This window comes from Acartia tonsa, chromosome 15 (genome assembly GCF_053477335.1).
Source record: "Acartia tonsa isolate MP-2025a chromosome 15, ASM5347733v1, whole genome shotgun sequence".
Taxonomy (NCBI): Eukaryota; Metazoa; Arthropoda; class Copepoda; order Calanoida; family Acartiidae; genus Acartia; species Acartia tonsa.
Genome location: NC_137274.1, coordinates 15,308,406 through 15,330,549, shown reverse-complemented (window position 1 = coordinate 15,330,549; position 22,144 = coordinate 15,308,406). Strand labels below are relative to the sequence as shown.

Below are 22,144 nucleotides of genomic sequence, written 5' to 3'. Positions count from 1 at the left end.
TTCAAACTTTGCGTGGTGATTTCTGTAGTAGTAAGGCACGATTTACAAAGCGTAGCAACTCTATAACCGTTACCAGAATGTCCATACGTCCATTTCAAACATATTGATTTTTTTACTTTTTGAACAACAAATTTTTATGTGATCTAATTATCCGTTTTATCTGATTTTTGTTATATTGATTCCTGGGACAACAACGTACAATATTATAAGCGAAGCAACTCTATAATCAAGTTCTAAGTATGTCCATAAACATTATCCTCTATCAAGCAGTTTTTCAAAAATTTACTTACAATTATGCTTCGACTCTAATGCTTTTATATTCTGATTATTCAGTTCTGACACTATACAAGTGGTAATGTCCGTTTGTCCTACCGTTTCAGTGCTTCGCTTTTATGGATGTTGTCATCCTTGTTTTTAATAAAATTATTATTTATGTCTTTTGCAGCATAATTGTACAGAGAGAGAGGGGACAATGTGCTGTTTATTACACTTGTCCCCAAAGTTTAATAATAACGTTTTCTCATTCGTTGGTTTAACAACTTTGGGGACGTTTAGTCAATTTTGATTGGTTGGTTCTTAAATTTAAGTGTCCAAACGTTTCAACCACTAATTTTAATCGAAAGAAGGTATAATTTTGTGTATTATAATGGGGTATTCACATCAATTTATCAGCCATTGTCTTATAAACCTTTAGAGTTTAACTTTTAAAGTGATTTTATGTTTGTTTAAATCTTAAAAGCAAGCCCATTTCATATGAAAAATAAATATATTGTCCTTATATAAAAGTAACAAGATGTTTGTCTGTCTGTCTGTCTATCTGTGAACCTGTGAACGCCTTCCCCATCCCTCTCTCTCTATCTCTTATCTCAAGTCCTAGAGGCCTCTAGAGGCGAAGCAAATGTTATTACATAAAACTGTAGTCATAACGTCATAAAAATAATGTTTTGTCCATGACTACTTTTATTTGATAGCACTTTTGGAGCTTGATCTCAAAGTGCCTGACGAGCAATGAAACTTATTCCCAATATTTTTAAAATAAATCTAATGCCTTACGCATGCGGGGCTACACCCAGTACCCTATATTACCTAACCTAACCTGATGTGAAGTTATAAGCAATAATAACAAAACAACCCTTCCTTATTTCAATTTGTTTAAAACATAAGACTAACAAACGAACAAACGCACGTATAAAAACTTCAATTTAAAATAAACATTTTTGCTTTATTTGTTTTGTAATGTTTTTCATTTAAAATCATTACATTCTCGTGAAATATCTATCTATCTACGTTTGAATCTATCTATCTATCTATTTCAATATATAATCTATCTTCCTATTTATATATATACCTATCTATCTATCTATCTATTTATCTATCTATCTATATATCTATCTATCTATCTATCTATAGATCTGTCTATATATCTATCTATATATCTGATGATTGCAGAAGCATGAAACTCTGAGTAAAAGAAAATAAAAATTTAAGATAAAATGTTGTTTTACTTTTAAGTAATGGGCTCCATAGAATACTCTATGTAGAGCGCTCTTGTCTACCTTAGAAACCAACATTTATCTATCTATCTATCTATCTATCTATCTATCTATCTATCTATCTATCTATCTATCTATCTATCTATCTATCTATCTATCTATCTATCTATCTATCTATCTATCTATCTATCTATCTATCTATCTATCTATCTATCTATTTCTATCTATCTATATATCTATCTATCTATTTATCTATCTATCTATCTATCTATCTATCTATCTATCTATCTATCTATCTATCTATCTATCTATCTATCTATCTATCTATCTATCTATCTATCTATCTATCTATCTATCTATCTATCTATCTATCTATCTATCTATCTATCTATCTATCTATCTATCTATCTATTTCTATCTATCTATATATCTATCTATCTATTTATCTATCTATCTATCTATCTATCTATCTATCTATCTATCTATCTATCTATCTATCTATCTATCTATGTCTAGGTTGGTGAATGGCGAGGCTTCCTGACCCTGGAGGACAAGGAGTATATAGAGAAGTATAATCTTAACCATCTGATGTATTCAGGTAATTTATATTGGGGTTCCCCAAGGTTCAATACTTGGGTACAACACAGATTTACAATAATTTTTCAATGGATAATAAAATGGCCGATAAATTACAACTCCAATACTAATACACAAAATTACCCCTTCTGTAGATTAGAATTAGTGGTTGAAACGTTTGGACACTTAAATTAATAAACCAACCAAACAAAATACTTTAAATGTCTCCAAAGTTCTTGAGCAAACGAATAAGAGAACATTATTATAAAACTTTGGGGACTAGTGTAATAAACAGCCTATTGTTCTTTCTCTTTCTGACTTAGTCCGCCACTCTTTATTATTTACATCAATTACCCACTTAATCTGAAACACCTCATGTATTCAGAAAACTATTGCTGCTCTTTTTGTCAACATAATTAGACAACATCTTTGAAAAACTATTTAACCATCCAGCGCCCAAACTTGGGGTACTTCAAGGCTCTATATTTGAACCACTACTTTTTGTCATAAATATCAATGACCAGTGAATGATCTCATGTATTCATATAGATACAATTATTGCTGCTCTTCTTGTCAACATAATTGACCATACTTGCAAAATTGGTGAAAAACTGTCTAACCATCAAGTTTTCCAAGCATGGGGTATTCCAAGGATCTATACTTGGACCGCTACTCTTTTATCAATGACCCGTGAATGATCTCATGTATTGATATAGATACTATTATTGCTGTGCTTCTAGTCAACATAAATAGCATTGTTTTATAAATCTGGGATCTTAAGGGATAAGACAATTGAAGATAAATCTTTTTAAAATAATGTTACACCTGCTATATTAAGATTATTGGTTCAGACACTAGCTTGGAACCAGTGAAACAAAATTAAATGAAAGTTAGCAAAGATTCAAAGTCTACAAATACGTTCATGCTTGCTATTGCCGCTATGTCATGTGCTCGAAATTAATACTTATATCAGAGGAGGATTCTCAAAAAAGTTACTGATCGCTACATAAGTGATGGTCACCAGGTCACAAAATTTTATGAAATTTTATTTATTTTTTGTTATTTTTTGCATGATTTTGAAGGATTTTTTGCAAAAACAATTTAGGTGATCTGGCGACCCTCGCCAATTTAGCAATCCTAATTTTTTAAAAGAATCCACCTAAGGGACAATGCCTTGGCCCAAAACAGGCACAACACAATACCAAACTTGCAGACAAAGGCAGTACAATCAAAGAGTTGGTTGTTTCACTCTGTTGGGTGTTACTTAAACTAATATCCTGGGTGTTTGGACATTAAGGGAGATTTTACTCTTTCTCTTACTTATATCTATCTAACTGTCTATCTATCTATCTATCTATCTATCTATCTATCTATCTATCTATCTATCTATCTATCTATCTATCTATCTAATTATCTATCTATCTATATATCTATCTATCTATCTATCTATCTAACTGTCTATCTATCTATCTATCTAACTGTCTATCTATCTATCTATCTATCTATCTATCTATCTATCTATCTATATATCTATCTATCTATCTAATTATCTATCTATCTATATATCTATTTAACTATCTTTCTATCTATTAATTTATCTATCTATCTATCTATCTAATTGTATATCTAACTGACTATCTTACTATCTATCTATGTAACCCCTAATTATGAAAATCTGTCCATGAAATTATTAACAATCTGATATGAGAAATTTTACTGATTGATAACTTTGTAATCACCAATTTCTAGTTTTAAAGTCATTTTATAAATCAACAACACTAAATAAAAAAAAACAGTGAATACGCCCCTAGAGACCTCTAGTAGTGAGAAGAGGGGGGGGGGAGTTGACCCCCACTTTCAATTTTAGTATTGAAAATAAAAAAGTAAAATTTGGGAGGAGATTTAAATAGCCAATGGATTTAAATTGTTAAAGTTTTATAATCACGCTCTTTCATTTCAATACTTTGGAGACTGGATCGGCTGGTTCTTACTGGAAACAATGATGTTTTAGCTGCAGAAGGGGTATTTTTGTTCACCATCATTGTTGATGAATATCAATTTATTGTCTATAGACTTATCCCTTAAGATCCCTGATTATAATGTGATTATCAACACAGGAGATTTTAAAATTATTTTTTTCTAAAGTGAAATTTCACCAAATTTATTTAACAAGGATGATAACATCCATAAGTAGCGAAGCAAAGACATTTAGAAAATCGATTTTAGAACAAACGCAAGAGTGAAAAACGTCGGAGTAGACATTTATTCTAACCTAACCTTTTAAAAAACATCTTATAGGCTTTCTAATGCCTAACCACTGCGGGGGGCTTATTTATATTCCCATCTTCAATATTTCATTCAATGAACTTAATATTTAAGACACTTCTGCGTTTGTCCACTCCGACGTTTGTCACTTCATTTTTTACTTTCATCATTTTTTTTGAACCGACCGACATAGCATTGATCTAAAAGGATAAGAAAATAGCCTATAAATTGATGTATATCCCCCATGATGACACACACAATTATCCATTATAAAGCCAATAAATTGATGTACATACATCCTCAATGATAATGCACAAAATTATCCATTTTATAGCCTATAATTTGATGTACATCCCCAATGATTATACATATAATAACGCATTATGTAGAATACAATTAGTGGTTGAGACGTTTGGACACTCAACTTAATGAACCAAGAAATCAAAATTCAATAAAAGTCCCCAACGAATAAGAAAAGATTATGACAAAACTATGGGGACTAGTGCAATAAACATCCAAATGTTCCCTTCCTTTCTACATACAAAAAGACAGAAAAACATATTTGAGAATCTTCACATTCAATTTCAGCCGTCTATTTTACATAGAAGCTAATGAATTAAATATAATCCGAAAACGCACGGTAGGACAGATGTAATGAATTATAGAGTAGATTTGATTTGAAAATAAAAAAGACACTATTTATTAAAATCTATTTTTATAGGGATAAGACAAGAGGTAATATCCTCTTAGAAATATTTTTTTTTATTTTGAAAATTTGAGTACTCCCACCCCAACAGAACTATGAACTCTGGCCGCGGCGCTCGGTACCCTTGCCTGCCTAGCCGCAGCGCTCGGCCCTTTTGCCTGCCTAGCTGCAGCGCTCGGCTCCCTAGCCTAAAACCTAACCTAACCTAAAATAGTTGTTCAGTCGGGGGGGAAGAGGGGAATGGGGTGGACTAAAATTTTCAAAATTGAAAAAAAAAATTTAAGAGGAGATAAATGAATGATAAATGGATGTACATCCCCAATGATGATAAACAAAATAAATCTTCTGTAGATTAAAGTAATTGGTAGAAAAGTTTGGATTTTACTAGCTCAACAAAGTTTTATCCAACGAATGTAATAATGATATTATAGAACTTTGAGTACCTATTTTATTTACCACTCCCCTTCTCTTAAAAATGCTACACTTTCTAAATAATACCGCACTATTTAAGTAATCATCATGCAAAGTTTGAAATCAATAGGACAATTCTAACATGCCAAAATCAACGATAAGAGCTATGATTAGAAGGAATTAAAAATATCTAAAAAATTTCAAAAATAGTTTACTTTTACAAGAAAGTTTGTTTTATTTATAAAATTCCCATCATATATTTTAATCAGTAAATAATCCATCTACATTATGTCTATCTATCTATTAATTCATCTATCCATCTGTCTATCTATCTACCTATAAGTCTAAATATTTATCTATTTATCTATCTATATTTTTCTATAAAATACCTATCCATCTGTCTCTCTATATATAAGTCTAACTGTCTGTCAATTTATCTATCTATCTATTTATCTGATAATCTACTCATCTATCTATATATCTATCCATTTTTCTTCTTAAATCAATATGTCTAAATATATATTTATCTAATTTTTCCCTTCTTACCTACTTATCTAAATACCTATCTATCTATATAAATATCTATTTACTAATCTATCTATCTATCTATCTATTTATCTTTTGAATAGATATAAATTCCCAACATCAAAGCTTTAAATTCTAATAAAATAAATAAAATTATGCCAATTATATTTCAACATTATTTCATATTTCACCAGATTTTCGGCTCTATCTAAAAACATGCATGTTTATTAGACCTTTTTGAAAAAAAAAGAATCTATTTTTAATTCTTCACCAATTTCTCCTTTTTTATCTATCTGTTCATTTATCTAACATTTATCTATCTATCTAACCATATATCTATAAATCTATCTATCATCTATCCATTTATATATTTATCTATCTATCTATTTGAGCCATCTAAACTGATTGTCCCCTAAAAGTTTGTCTGTCCGTTTGTTTGGTTGTTAGTTCTTTCATTGAAAATGCATCAGTTTTCAAGAAAGCAAATCTTGTTTCAGTTTATAGTCTTATAGAGACAGACAAACAGACAGTCAAACAGACTGTCAAACAGACAGTCAAACAGACAGTCAAACAGACAGTCAAACAGACAGTCAAAAAGACAGACAAACAGACAAACAGACAGACAAACAGACAGTCAAACAGACATTAAAACAGACAGTCAAACAGACAGTCAAACAGACAGTCAAACAGACAGTCAAACAGACATTCAATCAGACAGACAAACAGACAGACAAACAGACAGACAAACAGACAGTCAAACAGACATTAAAACAGACAGTCAAACAGACAGTCAAACAGACAGTCAAACAGACAGTCAAACAGACAGACAAACAGACAGTCAAACAGACAGTCAAACAAACAGTCAAACAGACAGACAAACAGACAGTCAAACAGACAGACAAACAGACAGACAAATAAACAGACAAGCAAACATACAGAACAAACTTACAGACAGACAGTCAAACAGACAGACAAACAGACAGACAAACAGACAGACAAACAGACAGACAAACAGACAGACAAACAGACAGACAAACAGACAGACAAACAGACAGACAAACAGACAGACAAACAGACAGATAAACAGTCAGACAAACAGACAAACAGACAGAGAGACAGTCAAACAGACAGACCAGACAGACAGACAAACAGACAGATAAACAGACAGACAAACAGACAAACAAACAGACAGACAGACAGACAGTCAGACAGACAGACAGACAGACAGACAGACAGACAGACAGACAGACAGACAGACAGACAGACAGACAGACAGACAGACAGACAGACAGACAGACAGACAGACAGACAGACAAACAGACAGACAGAAAAATAGACAGACAGACAGACATAAAGCTACACAGACAAACATACAGACAGACAAACAAACAAACAGACAGACAAACAGACATTTATAACTATATACTTGAAACCGGATATTATACCATGCAATGTATATTTTTTTATCCAAAAAAATCGGTCATAAATTCTTCGAAATTTATTCGCAAAAAATGCGTTTTAGCAAAATTTTAGCATTGTTTATCATTGCTTGGGACTTAAGGTCGATTCTTAAAAAAATAAAAATGAAGGATAGTCCATCTGTCCGTCCGTAAGCTTAAAATTGTCCTCTAGATTTCAAACTAAGCAGGGTGATTCCTTTACAAGTTAGAAATATTGAATTTTTGGTATAATGGCTTTTTCAAAAACGTTTTCTTATTTGTTTGCTTATCAACTTTGGGGACTTTAGTGAATTTTGATTGGTTAGTTCATTAAGTAGAGTGTTTAAACGTTTAATCCACTAATTTTAATCTACAGAAGGGGTAATTTTTGTTCAAACCAAACAACCCTAAAGTAATTAACAAAAAAAAACGAAAAACTATATCCCCCTTCCCGCTTATTTTCAATTTATTTAAAATATTTCGCAACCTTTATGTAAGTAAATTTGGGGTAGATTTATATGAAATTTTCGTTTAGACATTTCAATATTTCTCAATATTAAATCTATTCAACCTCATATGATAGTCGAAATTTGAGCTTCGCTTTTATGGATGTTGTCATCCTTGCTTTTGTAAAATTCCATTATCAAAAAGTACGTATTCATTTTTTGGAGGATTTTTAAAATGATTTTGGAAGATTTTTTTACAAAAATATTTTTATTTTTACTGTCAGTCTGATGGACCTCATTTATTAATCAGTTCTTTTATTTCGTAGGTGTTAAGGGGATGGTGTTGATGAGGGGTATTATTATTTCAGCCAGCTGCAATTATCACTTTTTTAGAGTACATGAAAATCGGGTACAATATCCAAGTAATAATATATCCATCTTAACAGAGTATGTTTATTGCTGCGCTGATAAAGTACAGTAATGTCCTTGTTGGAAGCAAATCTACTCTATAATTCAAAATGTCCGTCCGTCCACCTGTCAGTCGGTCAATCTGGAAAAGACCAATGCATATTCCATGACTTTAAACATCTGCATTAAAACTAACGTTGGACGTATGTCCACCATCCACAAATTGTTTGTGCTTCGCTACACACGGTTTCTGTCGTCCTTGTTAAATGCGAAGCTTTTCTATAATTAGGGTCAGTCCGTAGAGTTAGTCCGTCCGGCACGGTTAATTTTTTCATTAATTAAGACGTGTTAGAATTGTTCTTTCGATTTTAAACTTTGTATGATGATTCCTATAACAGTTAGGTACATTTAGAAAGTGTAGCCACTCTATAATAGTTACCAGAATGTCTGTCCATGCGTATACTTTAAACATGCTGATTTTAACTTTTTCAACAATAATTTTGATATGATTAAATTATCCGATTGATCTGAATTTAGGAATACTGATTCCTAGGATATCAACGTATAGTGCTATAAGCGAAGCATCTCTTTAATCAAGTCCTAAAAATGTAAGTATGTCCTTTATTTAAGCAGTTGTTTAACAAAGTTACTATCAATTTTGTTTTGACTCTTATACATTTATATTCTGATTATTCAGTTCTGACACTCTACATACAAGTCTTAACATTCGTTTGTCCTACCGTTTCAGTGCTTCGCTTTTATAGAGGTTGTCATCCTTGTTAAATGTATAATTTAATATTTTTTAGACTGGCCATTGTATTAATTTTTTTACTCTTTAATTTGATATTTTGTGTAAATACAGGATGGCCACTGTTTTTACCAGAGGGAGAGAGAGAGGGGACATTGGTCTGTTTATTACACTAGTCCCCAAAGTTTTATAATAACGTTTTCTTATTCATTGGCTTAACAACTTTGGAGACTTTTAATAGATTTTGATTGGTTGGTTTATTAAGTTGAAAGTCCGAATGTTTCAACCAATAATTGTAATGCACGGAAGGGGTAATTTTGTTTATTAACATTAGGGATGGGTATAAAAAATTTCAAATTTGAAAAAAGCGGATAAAGCCGCTTAACATATTCCAAAAATCATAATAGGATACTTATATCAAACAAAAAGCACTACTATGGGTTTAAGAGTTGCTACGCTTTCCTAATAGTACCTAATTTTTACTGGAATTATTATCCAAAGTTTCATAATACAAGGACAATTCTAATATGCCTAAATTAACAAAAAGATAAATTTACCGAGTGAAAAAGTCTTTGATACTTCTTAGTTATTTATTGAAATATATTTCCTAACCGTATGCCCAACAGATGGACAAACGTACATATGTACAGACCCTAATTATAAAAAGCTTCACTTTTAATTTTAAAAAAACATGGGAAGGGGGGAGGAAGGGTTTACTGTTTTCATACCCCCACACATGTTTTCAAAAGTAAAGCTCTTTATAATTAGGGTTGGTCCATCGATCAGTCCGTTAATCATTTCTAAACATGTTAATTTTGAACTTTTTAAGCATTATATATTTATGTGATATAAATATCGATTGATTTAATTTTTGGAATACTGATTCTCAGGACAATGTATTTAAGCAGTTTTCAACGAATTTACCTAAAACTTTAATTTGACTTTCATAGATTTATATTTTGATTATTCAGTTCTGACACTCTACAAGTGAAAATGTTCCTTTGTCCTACCGTTTTAGAGCTTTGCTTTTATAAATGTTTTCATCCTTGTTAAAGTATAAGTATCCGGTGTCCACCCTGTGTGTGAATATTTGTAAGAATTTGTGTTAAAAGGAAACTCATATTCTAGTTTTTTTTGTATGACATATTTTCTAGGAATGTTTGAATCTTAAGGGATAAGACAATTGATTTTAGCTTGTTATACATCCTTACAAATTATAAACAAATTTACTGCTTAAAAAGTTTAAACACTACATGCCAACGAATAAGATTTGTTTTTTTGGGGGACTTTTATTGAATGCTGGTTGGTTGGTTAATTAATTTAAGTGTCTAAATGTTACAACCACTAATTGTAATCTACAGGATAGATAATTTTGTGTATCATCATAGGGGATGTGCATTAAAGTATCGGCCATTGTATTATCCTTTAGATATTTGGAATTTTTAACGTTTCAACTACTATTTATAATCTACAGATTGGGTGATTTTGTGTATCATCATAGGTGATGTACATCATCTATCAGCCATTATCTTTTCTCTTTAGATCTCTGGAATTAAATTTTTAACTTATTTGGAAGTTTTAACATTTCAACTACTCTCAATTTGTAATCTATAGAAGTGGTAAATTTGTGTACAATCATTGGGGATCTACATCATTTAATCAGTCATTCTCTTATCCCTGTAGATCACTGGTAAAGAAATATACTTCAAATCTGAAGAAAAGTGTAAAAAAATGCGGCATTTTTAGGTAATTTTGAAAATGGCGCGCAAGAATAAAAAAATACAAATATAGGAAGGTCCTTTTAACATACATATGGTCTTTTGTTTCTAATGAGAAATATTGAAGAATTTTAAACATTTTTTCCCATCATTTTTCAAGTATACATTTACCCTTCACCCTTTCCCCTCCTCCCCCCTTTTCTTTTACAGTTTTGTCCTTTCACTTTATGTAAGTGACTGCGTCCCTAGCTTGTGTCAAGCCGGTTCAGCGACTGTTGTGGTGTTAGGTTCGAATCTCAGCTAAAATAGTGTAATAATGAACTAATTCTGCTATATAAGATGCAAGATATTACAAAAAAGTAGAGGAGAGATTTAGCTTTTTCTTTTTGAAACTAAATTTATAATTAGGGGGATTGCATATAACTACCCCCCCCCCCGCCCAAATACACCAAGTGCATCTAGAGGCCTCTAGGGGCACAGCCGCTAGTTGCTTTATAAAACATCATATGTACGAAGTACGTGATTTACTAATAGTTATTTCTCGCATTAAAACTAGATTTTTTAGCCCCGTGGTGCCGAAAGCACCGGCTAAAAAAACTAGTTTTAATGTTATCATTGTACATTTCTATATTCGTAGAAAACTGGATATAATACGATGCTAGACATAGTTTTTTCGTATTCATGAGAACCGGTTCCTATCCACCGGATTCAAATGAATACGAGAAAATAAATTAATTAATAATATATAAATCTAGGCTTTGAGGGATATATACTTGTATGTAAATTATACTGGTACCCAAAGTTTAGTAGACATAGTCTCTTTTGTGTTGTTTAGTGATTCATATTGCAACAAGGTATATTGTTATAAGCGAAGCATCTATATAATCAAGTCTTAAAAACGTTAGTATGTCCTTAAACAATAACATGTATTTAATCAGTTTTGCAACAAATTTACTTACAATTTTGTATAAACATATACATTAATATTAAGTTTTTCAGTTCAAGTGTTAATGTTCGTATGTCCTTCCATGTCCTTCACTTTTATGGATGTTGTCATCCTTGTTAATTATATTTTTGTTCAGCGTATCTGTGTACAACAATGAGTACGGTAGTGGCTATGATCGCCAGTTTTCTAGCCTCCCAGCATACTTTCTGTTTTCTACAGGTATATAGATAGATAAATAGATAGATAGATAGATAGATAGATAGATAGATAGATAGATAGATAGATAGATAGATAGATAGATATATAGATAGATAGATAGATAGATAGATAGATAGATAGATAGATAGATAGATAGATAGATAGATAGATAGATAGATAGATAGATAGATAGATAGATAGATAGATAGATAGATAGATAGATAGATAGATAGATAGATAGATAGATAGATAGATAGATAGATAGATAGATAGATAGATAGATAGATAGATAGATAGATAGATAGATAGATAGATAGATAGATAGATAGATAGATAGATAGATAGATAGATAGATAGATAGATAGATAGATAGATAGATAGATAGATAGATAGATAGATAGATAGATAGATAGATAGATAGATAGATAGATAGATAGATAGATAGATAGATAGATAGATAGATAGATAGATAGATAGATAGATAGATAGATAGATAGATAGATAGATAGATAGATAGATAGATAGATAGATAGATAGATAGATAGATAGATAGATAGATAGATAGATAGATAGATAGATAGATAGATAGATAGATAGATAGATAGATAGATAGATAGATAGATAGATAGATAGATAGATAGATAGATAGATAGATAGATAGATAGATAGATAGATAGATAGATAGATAGATAGATAGATAGATAGATAGATAGATAGATAGATAGATAGATAGATAGATAGATAGATAGATAGTTAGATAGATAGATCAGACAACCATCCTTTGATTGCATGACCTTTGTCTGAGAAGTCATAACTGTGCATGGTAATGAGTTGCACCTGTTTAAGGACCAAGGCATTTCCCCTACTCTTACTATTTATGTCGCGAACCTGACATAGGAGCTTTAGGAACCATTTTTAACGTCTTTAGTTATGCCGCGGTGTCGGGCCGAGATTCGAACCTATCACCTTCCCGACGACAAGCGGATGTGCTACTTGTTGAGCCACGATCACGGGTTTAGATAGATAGACAAATTGCTTAATGTATGGATTGCTTATAGATGAATTGATAGTAGCGACTAAGTCTCAACATTTGACATTTTTTTTGAAAGATTGGGAGAAAGACTAAACTATATAACTTTTGTGTCACTTTTGAGGAAGACGATTCCCTTTTCTCCCATCTCTTTTGAAGACATTTTCTTCCCGCCTTCCCTTTTTCTTTTCCCTTTATATGACGTCAAAAGTGACACAAAGGTTATGTAGTTTAGTCTTTCTCAGATTGGTAGTCATAAATGGGGTCAAGTTTAAGCTTCCAGCAGACGTTTAAAATTGTAAAAGGTTGATTTCCCTGAGGCTTACAGGCGGCTGGCGCGCGGCTGCCGAGCCCTTATAGATAGATAGTAAAACATGATATTATTTTAGATCCGAGCAGAAAAAGATGGAAGAAGTCGGCACAGAGAAAATAAACAAGAGATGGAAAGGGTAAGCAATTTTTTTTCAACATTGGCCTCTAGGGGCACTTCAGGTTAGGAGGGAGCAGGAAGTCGACTCTCTCCTCAAATTTTAGATTTTAGTTTTAAAAAACCATTTAGGGTTGTGTCATTTTTTTCTAGGATCGATTTTTCTTGGGAGTGTGGTGGTACCCTCCCCTAGTTATTATTATTATTGACATAAGTTAATAATTAATAATTCTTTATTAACGTGGGGAGTTATACATCTTTTTAAAAAATTTCAGGGTTTTCAACAAATTATACCTTAAAACATTATTTTCCAAAGCGCCATTAATTGGAACCTAGTAATAGTGTCTGACTGATTATGACGTCAGAAAAAAAATAGCCAATGAGAGGCCACTATAAATTTTACCATTGGTCAATAATGACATCTCATTGGCTAATTTTTTTCTTACGTCATAATCAGTCAGACACTAATACTAGGTTCCATTAATTGTGTTAATTTGAAAGAGATTTTACAGAGAAAAATCAAGAGAGAATAAATATAGAAAGAAGGAAACTGAAAGAGAGAGAGAGAGAGAGAGAAAGAAAGAAAGGGAAAGTATAAGTTTAAAAAATAGAGATTTAAAAGAAAGAAAAAGTGAGGAAAATAGAAAATTATGAGAAAAAAACTGTCACTTGTCAAAAATTCAATGATAGATAATTAAAAATAAATAATCGGACTGAACTATAGTATAGATGTATATACAGATAACTATCTGACCCCCTTTTCAATGACCTTTTTCGTCTGCTAGCAAATTGTTTTCTGCTACTTGACTATTGTAATATTCCCGACACTATTGGTTGATTTTCAAAGACAAAGGCACAAGTTCCTTGGGCTGGGGACATACAGTTATTTACCCCTACACCCCCTCAAGTGTTTTACTCTAATGGACTGATAGATAGACATTCCTAATTATTATCAATTATCTGTGTTTGTGTTTGTAAAACTTTGGGGACCATTATAATTTACAGTCCAATGTCCCCATTCTCCGAAATTTATTAGAGATTAAACAATAAATCTATCCTCTATAATACAAAGAAGCTTGATGTCTGTTGTCCGTCCGTCCGTCCGCTGAAGCTTAAGATCTCGGTAACCACTGAACCGATCGGATTCTACTCTTCAGGGTATATACCTATTGGTCCTGTGGTGGTTTTAAGCTATTTTCTTGGGGGGTGGGACACCCCAACCCCCCAAGAACAAAAAATCCCCCCCACCATTTTTTTTTTAGGGGCGAAGCCGCTAGTATTCTATACAGGGCGTTTAAAAAAAAACTGCGTTTTCCGGTTTTGGGAAACAACCAGTAGGAGTATGAAAAAAATAATTATATATTCTTATTCTCTATAAAAATATGGATTAATTTTATAAAAGGTGTTTATTGATTACTCTAAAAACAACGGCGCATTTTAGAGTTGATTAATTCTAAAAAGCATGAATGATAATTTTTTTGGTCAGTTTTTAAGGCTTTTTATATTGTTTTATAAAAAAAATACTATTCCTATCTGTCTAAAATGTTAAACAAACATATTTTATTTTCATTTCAATTTTTATTCAACTTATTTACAGGTTTACTGAAACATAAAACGCATTTTTTTATCATAGACAAAATCTTTAAACTTTAAACTCTCCGCCCACTTTTGGCATCTAATTGAACGTTCCATTAACGGACATTTATAATCCACCCCTCCCCCCTTCAAATACGGATCAAATGTTTAATATTTACGGTCAAACCATAAATCTCAAGTGCATACATCAACATTTAAGCTATTAATTTGTAGGTTGAACTTTTAAGTAAATAAAACAAACTGCTGTAACTTTTTTGTTTTTAAAGATAACTTCTTGGGATAAAAAGTATTTTAATTTTTATGTTATAATTTAAAATACTATAAAGAGTTAGTCACCTAAAGTTTGTTCAACCAAGAGAAACGAGAAATATTGCAATTTGTAAGGATCTAAAAAGCGTTTTTCAGAGAAAAAAAAAGGGGAATAATGACAAAAAAATAAACATGCACTTTCATTTACCCATTTACCATATTATTAATGGGATTTTAAAACTTTTTTCTCAAAAATTTACAAGTTATTTCAATCAAATTGATATATCAGATTTAACATCAAGCATTTTTCTCCTACATGTACCTATCAGAAAAGCCGTATTTTAAGAGATATTAAAAAACACCTTAAGCAAATCTGGTGTATATTTATACATAGAATATGGACCTATAATTATTTTTTTCATACGCCTACTGGTTGTTTCCCAAAACCGGAAAACGCAGTTTTTTTTAAACGCCCTGTATAGTTGTAAATTTTTTTTGCTCTGTAGCTTAAGATTATAATAACTGAACCGATTGAATTTGCGTTTTAAGGAAAATTCTAATCAGTCCCAGGATGGTTTTAGACTATTTATCTGCTCTTTCCCATCTCGTTGAGGGGACATAGTCTAGAATCTTTGTAAAGAGTTATAGGCTTCATTTACTTATATATAAGATACAAATTTTATAGGGCAGGCAATCCGAATCCAAAAATCCGCAATCCGCGAAATTTTTGGACCAAGAACCCAAATCTGCAATATGCAATTTAAATTGCGGATTCGGATTGTTAATTTTCATGGCTTAGCACTTTAAAATATTGCTTGAATCCACAATTCGCAAACATTCAAGAATCTGCAATTATATATAATTTTATGGATATTATGGTCCTTGTTCTCATTGAATATCTCATTTAAGGATTATCCCAGGGAGGGAGTGGACATTAGACTGTAAATTACACTGGTGACCAAAATACTTAAATTCGTTGACATAACCAGAGCTGGATCTTTAAATCATTTTAGTGGTGAGCCAGATCGGGGTGGGCCAACTTTCCACCAATGAGAGCACAGCATTTTATGAAATGCCGCGCTGTGATTGGTTGAAATACGGCGCAGCCCGATCTGGCTCACCACTGAAATGATTTAAAGATCCAGCTCAGGCCTAACTATTTTAACAATCAATTCTACAAAAAATCACGAAACCTTTGAGAGTATGGTTGAGGTATATTTTTTTCATGTAACTTAAGAGGGGTGGGTAAGAAGGGGAGGAAAAGGGAAAGGGAGCTGTGGGAAAATTATAATTTTTTTGTCAGAATATCATTCCCTTTTCCCTGGACATAACAAAACTTGGGTATTTTTATTGAATACAAACTGTAGTGTCCAAAGTTTTCAGCCAATAATTATAATCTACAGAAGGGGTAACCTTATTTTGCCTTATACAGGTAATTAGAGTAAAACACTAGAGGGAGAAAGGGTTAAATAACTTTATCTCCCACACCGCATCAACCTTGTACAATCTTTCTATTGGGTCATTGAAAATCAACCAATTGTGTCGCTTTCATTAAAACAGCCAAGTAGCAGAAAATAATTTAGAAGCAGACGAAAAAGGTCACTGAAAAAGAAAGGGAGGTAGTTGTCTGTATATAGATCTATACTATAGATCTGTTTACGGTAATATATATCAATTTATCGACCATTTTCTTATCCCTTAATATCCCTGAGATTAACCATATAATTTTCACAGTGGGAATTAATTTCCGCAATAACCACTGAACCCATTGGGTTGTCAATTTTCCAATGATTTTTACAGATCTTCTGAGAAGGTTTTAGGCTATTTAACTAGCTGTGTTTAAACTGTTCCACCAATAAGAACAAACCTTTTAAGATTCAATAAAAGTACCCAAAGTTTTTCAGCCAACGAATAATAGATAACATTTATGTACATTCCCAATGATGATAACCAAAATTACCTCTTCTAAATTATTGGTTTAAACGTTTGGACACTACTAATCCTTATACTAAAGTAACAGGATGTTTGTTTGTCTGTGTGTCTGTACCGAAGGATCTCGCTAACCGCTGAACCGATCAGGTTCTCCTTAACAGGGTAGATTCTCATGGGTTCTCGGAAGGTTTATATCTATTTTGGGGGAGGGTACAACCACCCTCCCAAGAGAAATGACAAAAAAATTGAAAAATTTTAAAATATATGGGAGACTTCAACGTAACATAAAAAACAAAAAGAAGTAACGTAGAGACTTTAACATACAAAAACATCAAAAGTGCCACTAGAGGCCTCTAGGGGCGTAGCCGCCAGTTAAGAATAAACCAAACAATATTCAATAAAAGTACCCAAAAGTGGTTATTAAACTTTGGGTACCGGTGTAAATTGATCGCCACTATTTTCGATTTGAAATTTTATTTAACACATTTTTCTACGGAATTGATTCCACCCTTCTCAAATTTCACTTTTTGTTTAGCCATGCATAACAATAATTCCAATATGGCTTCCAAACCGATTAAAATATCCGCTGGTTTAGAACCGGTCATCCGCCATGCTAATAGTTGATATCCGCGGAAAGCTGTCTATGACACGATGCAATGCATATCAATTATTATTAGCACAGCTACTCTTTAACTATACCAGCGGATACGCCCCTAAAGGCCTCTAGGAGCCCTTGAAAATTGAATTAAATTTTAAAATTTTTTAGAGAGTCTAGATTGATTTTTTAAGGATTATTTTTCTATGGAGGGTGGTGGTACCCTCTTTCAAAATATTTATTAACCTTCCTTAGATCTATGAGAAGCTTCAGTTAAGGAGAACCATATTGGTTCAGTGGATAGCGAGATCTTTTGCTACAGCCATATAGGCAGACAATCATCCTGTTACTTCTATATAAGGATAGTGTAGAATAGAATAGGGATGGAGGGGACGATAAATTAAACCTTTTCTCCCCCTCATGTTGTATTCTAATATTGTACCTAATTATAACAGGAATCATCGTTCAATGTTTAAGAGTAAATAAAACCCCCCTTATCCTCAATTCGTGATATGCTGTTAGTATTTCAATATTGTGATAAAGGAAAGACAACGAAGTAGCGGGTTGTATAGGGACAAATAATCTCAAAAATCAGCCATGTGACGTCATAAAAATGAGTTAGATGAAAGGAGAAGTTGGAGAGAAAGCCCTGAAAACGAGGTTATTATGACGTCACATGGCTGATTTATTTAGTCCCTCTACAGCGGGTTTCGTCGTATTTTCACAGCAGTACTTTTTAATAGGTTATTATAGGTTAGGTTAGGTAAATGTTAATGATTGCCTTGCAGGGGCTAGAAATAGAAGAAAAGCTACTGTGAAAATACGATGAAATTAGCTACTTCGTTTTCTTTCCATGATCCCAATATTGTACCTTATTTTTACAATCCCCCCCCCCCGGCCCCTCCCTTCATAGATTCTGTTATTATTGGCTCAAAACGTGTTCTGTATGAAATTTGATAATAGTTATTTATTGCATCATGTTATAGACAGCTTTCCACAGAATTTATTTTTTAATAGTCAGCTCAGAGCTTAAGATCCTAATAGTGTACCAATTTTTTACAGGAATCTTCAAACGCAGGAGTCCCAAATGTCGGAGTGGACAAACGCAGGAGTGTTAAAATATAAATTTAATGAAGTATTTCTATACAGATTAGGTTAGGTTAAGATATGAAATTACAAATAAGCCCCCCGCAGGGGTTAGGCATTTAAAAACCTAAAATAGGTTAGGTTAGGTTAAGTAGCCACTCCGACGTTTGTCCTCTCCGACGTTTGTCCTCTCCGACGTTTGGGACTCCGACGTTTGGGACGTTTGTCCAAGTACCGAATCAATATGTAATTTGTCGCTTTATTATCACATTAATAAATCAAGAATCTAAGCGGACAGACGGACGGACGTACAGACCAACCCTAATTATGTAAAGCTTCTCTATTAATAACATTTATTTTAGGAAAAGGATGATGATGATTTAAATTTGAAGACGCCAGGAATTTATTAAATTATTCAAGACTAGTGGCTACGCCCCCCTAGAGGCTTCTAGGGGCACTTAAGTTGTATGGAAGATGTTGATCCCCTCCCCCACCACTTTTATTTATCTTGGGAGGTGGTAGTACCCTCCCCACTGCCTTTCCCTGTTTTTCTCTGTCTCTCTTTCTTTCTCTCTCTTTCTCTTTCTCAAACTCTCTTTCTTTATTTTACTCTCTCACTATCTCTCTTTCTCTCTTTCTCTCTTTCTTTATTTCACTCTGTCACTATCTCGCTGGCTCTCTCTTTCTCTGTCTTTCTCTTTCGTTTTTTTTACTTTTGTCTAACTCCCTCTCTCTTTCTCTTTCTGTCTTTTTTTCCTCTCCCTCTCTCTGCCTCTCTCTTTCCTTTAATATCAACAACCCCTCACCCCCTTTTTCAAAAAAAAAATTAAAATAGTGTACAGTGGCCAGTCCAATAAAAATAATGTCATACAATGCAAATGACCAATGATAGGCCAGTATAAATTATAATTGGCCAATGGTAAATTGTATACTGGCCTATCATTGGATATTTGTATTGTATGACGTCATTATTTATTTGACGCTAGATGCAGTTTCTAAAAAAGTCCGCACTACGTCAACCTAGAATAATCTAATACATGACTGTAACCCTGCAGGACCTAAGCCCCACCCCTCCTGGGTATACAGATACCAGCTTTCTTCTGATGAACGTAGTGAGGTACAATATATCAATCTATCTATTTATCTATCTATCTATCAATTAATAAATCAACCTATCTATTTATCATTCTATCTATCTGTCAATCTATCTATCAATCCATCTATCTATCAATTTATCTATCAATCTATCTATCAAGCTATCTATCAATCTATCTATCAATCTATCTATCTATCAATCTATATATCTATTAATTTATCTATCAATCTATCTATCAATCTAAATATCAGTCTATCTTTCAATCTAACTATTAATCTATCTATCAATCTATTCAACAATCTATCAATCTATCTAATCTATCTATCAATATATCTACCAATCTATCTATCAATTTATCTATCAATTATATCTATCTATCTAACAATCAATCTATCTATCATTCAATCAATCAATCAATCAATCAATTAATCTATCTATCTAGCAATCAATCAATCAAAATATTTATCAATTCATCTATCTATCAATCAATCAATCTATCTATCAATCTATCTATCAATATATCTATCAATCTATCTATCTATATATCTTAATCTTTCTATCTAAATATTAATCTACCAATCTATCTATCAATCAATCAATCTTTTTATCAATCTATTTATAAATCTATCTATCTATCTATCTAGGTTCAGAGATCATTATCAATGCTCCATCTTGCTAAAAAAGGACGTATGGATATTCTACCACCATTACCAAAGGTAGTTTTACAATGTAGTTTTCAATTTTTATTAAAGTGTAGAAATTTTGGTATGTTTGTCTGTCTATCTGTATTCTAAGATCTTGCTAACCGCTTAACTGATATGGTTCTTTATTTACAGTAAAGATTATTTATGTTCAGGGAAGGTTTCTTTTTATTTTGGGGAGGTGTACCTTCACCTTCCCTCAAGAAAAAATACCTCTTGATAAATTGCCTCCATTAAAAAAGAATTACCATATCTTATAAAATATAAAACCCCACTTCCCTATCCCAACTTGCTACAAGTGCCTTAGAGGCCTCTAGGCTGAAAGAATAATTTCAGGTTTAACAGATTTTTATGCCTATATTAAAAAAAATTGACTATAGTTTACACTTCTTCCAGCAATTTTTTTTTATCGTCCTTTGTATGGTTCTTAGGACTTACTAAACTTGGTTCTCCAAAAAGATTATTTGTCTGTATCTTCGTGATTTTGTTGCAAATTTGAAAATACCCAAGGGTGCTGTACGTATTGGTGCAAAAAATGGGGACAATTTTTAAATTGATTTGACGGGGCTGTTTATTTACATCACAAGTGAGGGGAAAGAAAAGGGAAGGAGGAAAGAAACCCCCTAGAAAAGAGATGGGGGTATGACGTCACACGCCAAAACAATTTGAAATTTGTCCCCATTTTTTGCACCAATACGTACAGCATCATACCCAAGCTGCCATTTTAAGACACACTTTATATAAGTTTATCATATATTATAAAAAGGCATCAGTTTTCAAAATAACTAATTTTGTTAATATTTTTTTAAAAATTTTTGAAGCTACTATATAATATACTTTGTCTGTCCTTCCGTCAGTTCTTATCGCAAAAGGGAAAGTGTTATTTTCTCAGCTAATATTTAAGATAGACATCTGAAGTGAAGATTATTATGACATGTGTCATGGTCTTTAAATTGCTTATCTTTCTGTCATGCTTTGTGCAATTATAAGGTTTGCGGATTTTCTCTTTGTTATGATAACTAAAAATCTGCTCTACAACCCACTCTGACCATTCCATGGTTTTTATGTGCTTCACTACTTGTGTATGTTGTCACAGAGAAAATGAATTCATATTTGTTGATTCACCAATTTGAGTGTTCAAACGTTTCAACCACTAATTTTAATCTACAAAAGGGTAATTTTGTGTATCATTATTGGGGATGTACATTAATTTATCGGTCATAATCTAATCCTTTTTTGTTATTCTTGTTGTAACTTGATAATCTATTCTAGATCCCACGTGACTTATCCCCCCCTGTTACCGCGCCTCCCCCCCTGCCCACCATATCAGAAAGGGGAGAGCTACCCGCGGGGATGCGCCATGCCGTTATCAGACGTCATAACAGGAAGGCCAACTTTGCAATGAAAAATGAACATGTTTAAAATGAACATACATAATTCTGATAACATTTATAGAGTTTGCGTTTTCTATAGTGTACCTACTTTTTACAGATATCACCATGCAAAGTTTGAAATCGATTGGACAATTCTAACATGATTAAATTAACGAAAAG

General features: G+C 32.4%; 1 protein-coding gene across 1 annotated transcript in view; it reads left to right on the top strand.

Moving 5' to 3' along the window:
- LOC145306937 (uncharacterized) overlaps positions 1-22,013 on the top strand; it is a 66,341-nt gene extending 44,328 nt beyond the window's left edge. Inside the window, exons 7-13 of the mRNA XM_080149276.1 lie at positions 2,010-2,091; positions 11,818-11,900; positions 13,299-13,358; positions 19,157-19,195; positions 19,852-19,911; positions 20,535-20,606; positions 21,864-22,013. Of these exons, the coding sequence (XP_080005402.1) occupies positions 2,010-2,091; positions 11,818-11,900; positions 13,299-13,358; positions 19,157-19,195; positions 19,852-19,911; positions 20,535-20,606; positions 21,864-22,013 (546 nt within the window). The remainder of the gene's footprint in view (positions 1-2,009; positions 2,092-11,817; positions 11,901-13,298; positions 13,359-19,156; positions 19,196-19,851; positions 19,912-20,534; positions 20,607-21,863) is intronic.
- Positions 22,014-22,144: the final 131 nt, after the last annotated feature.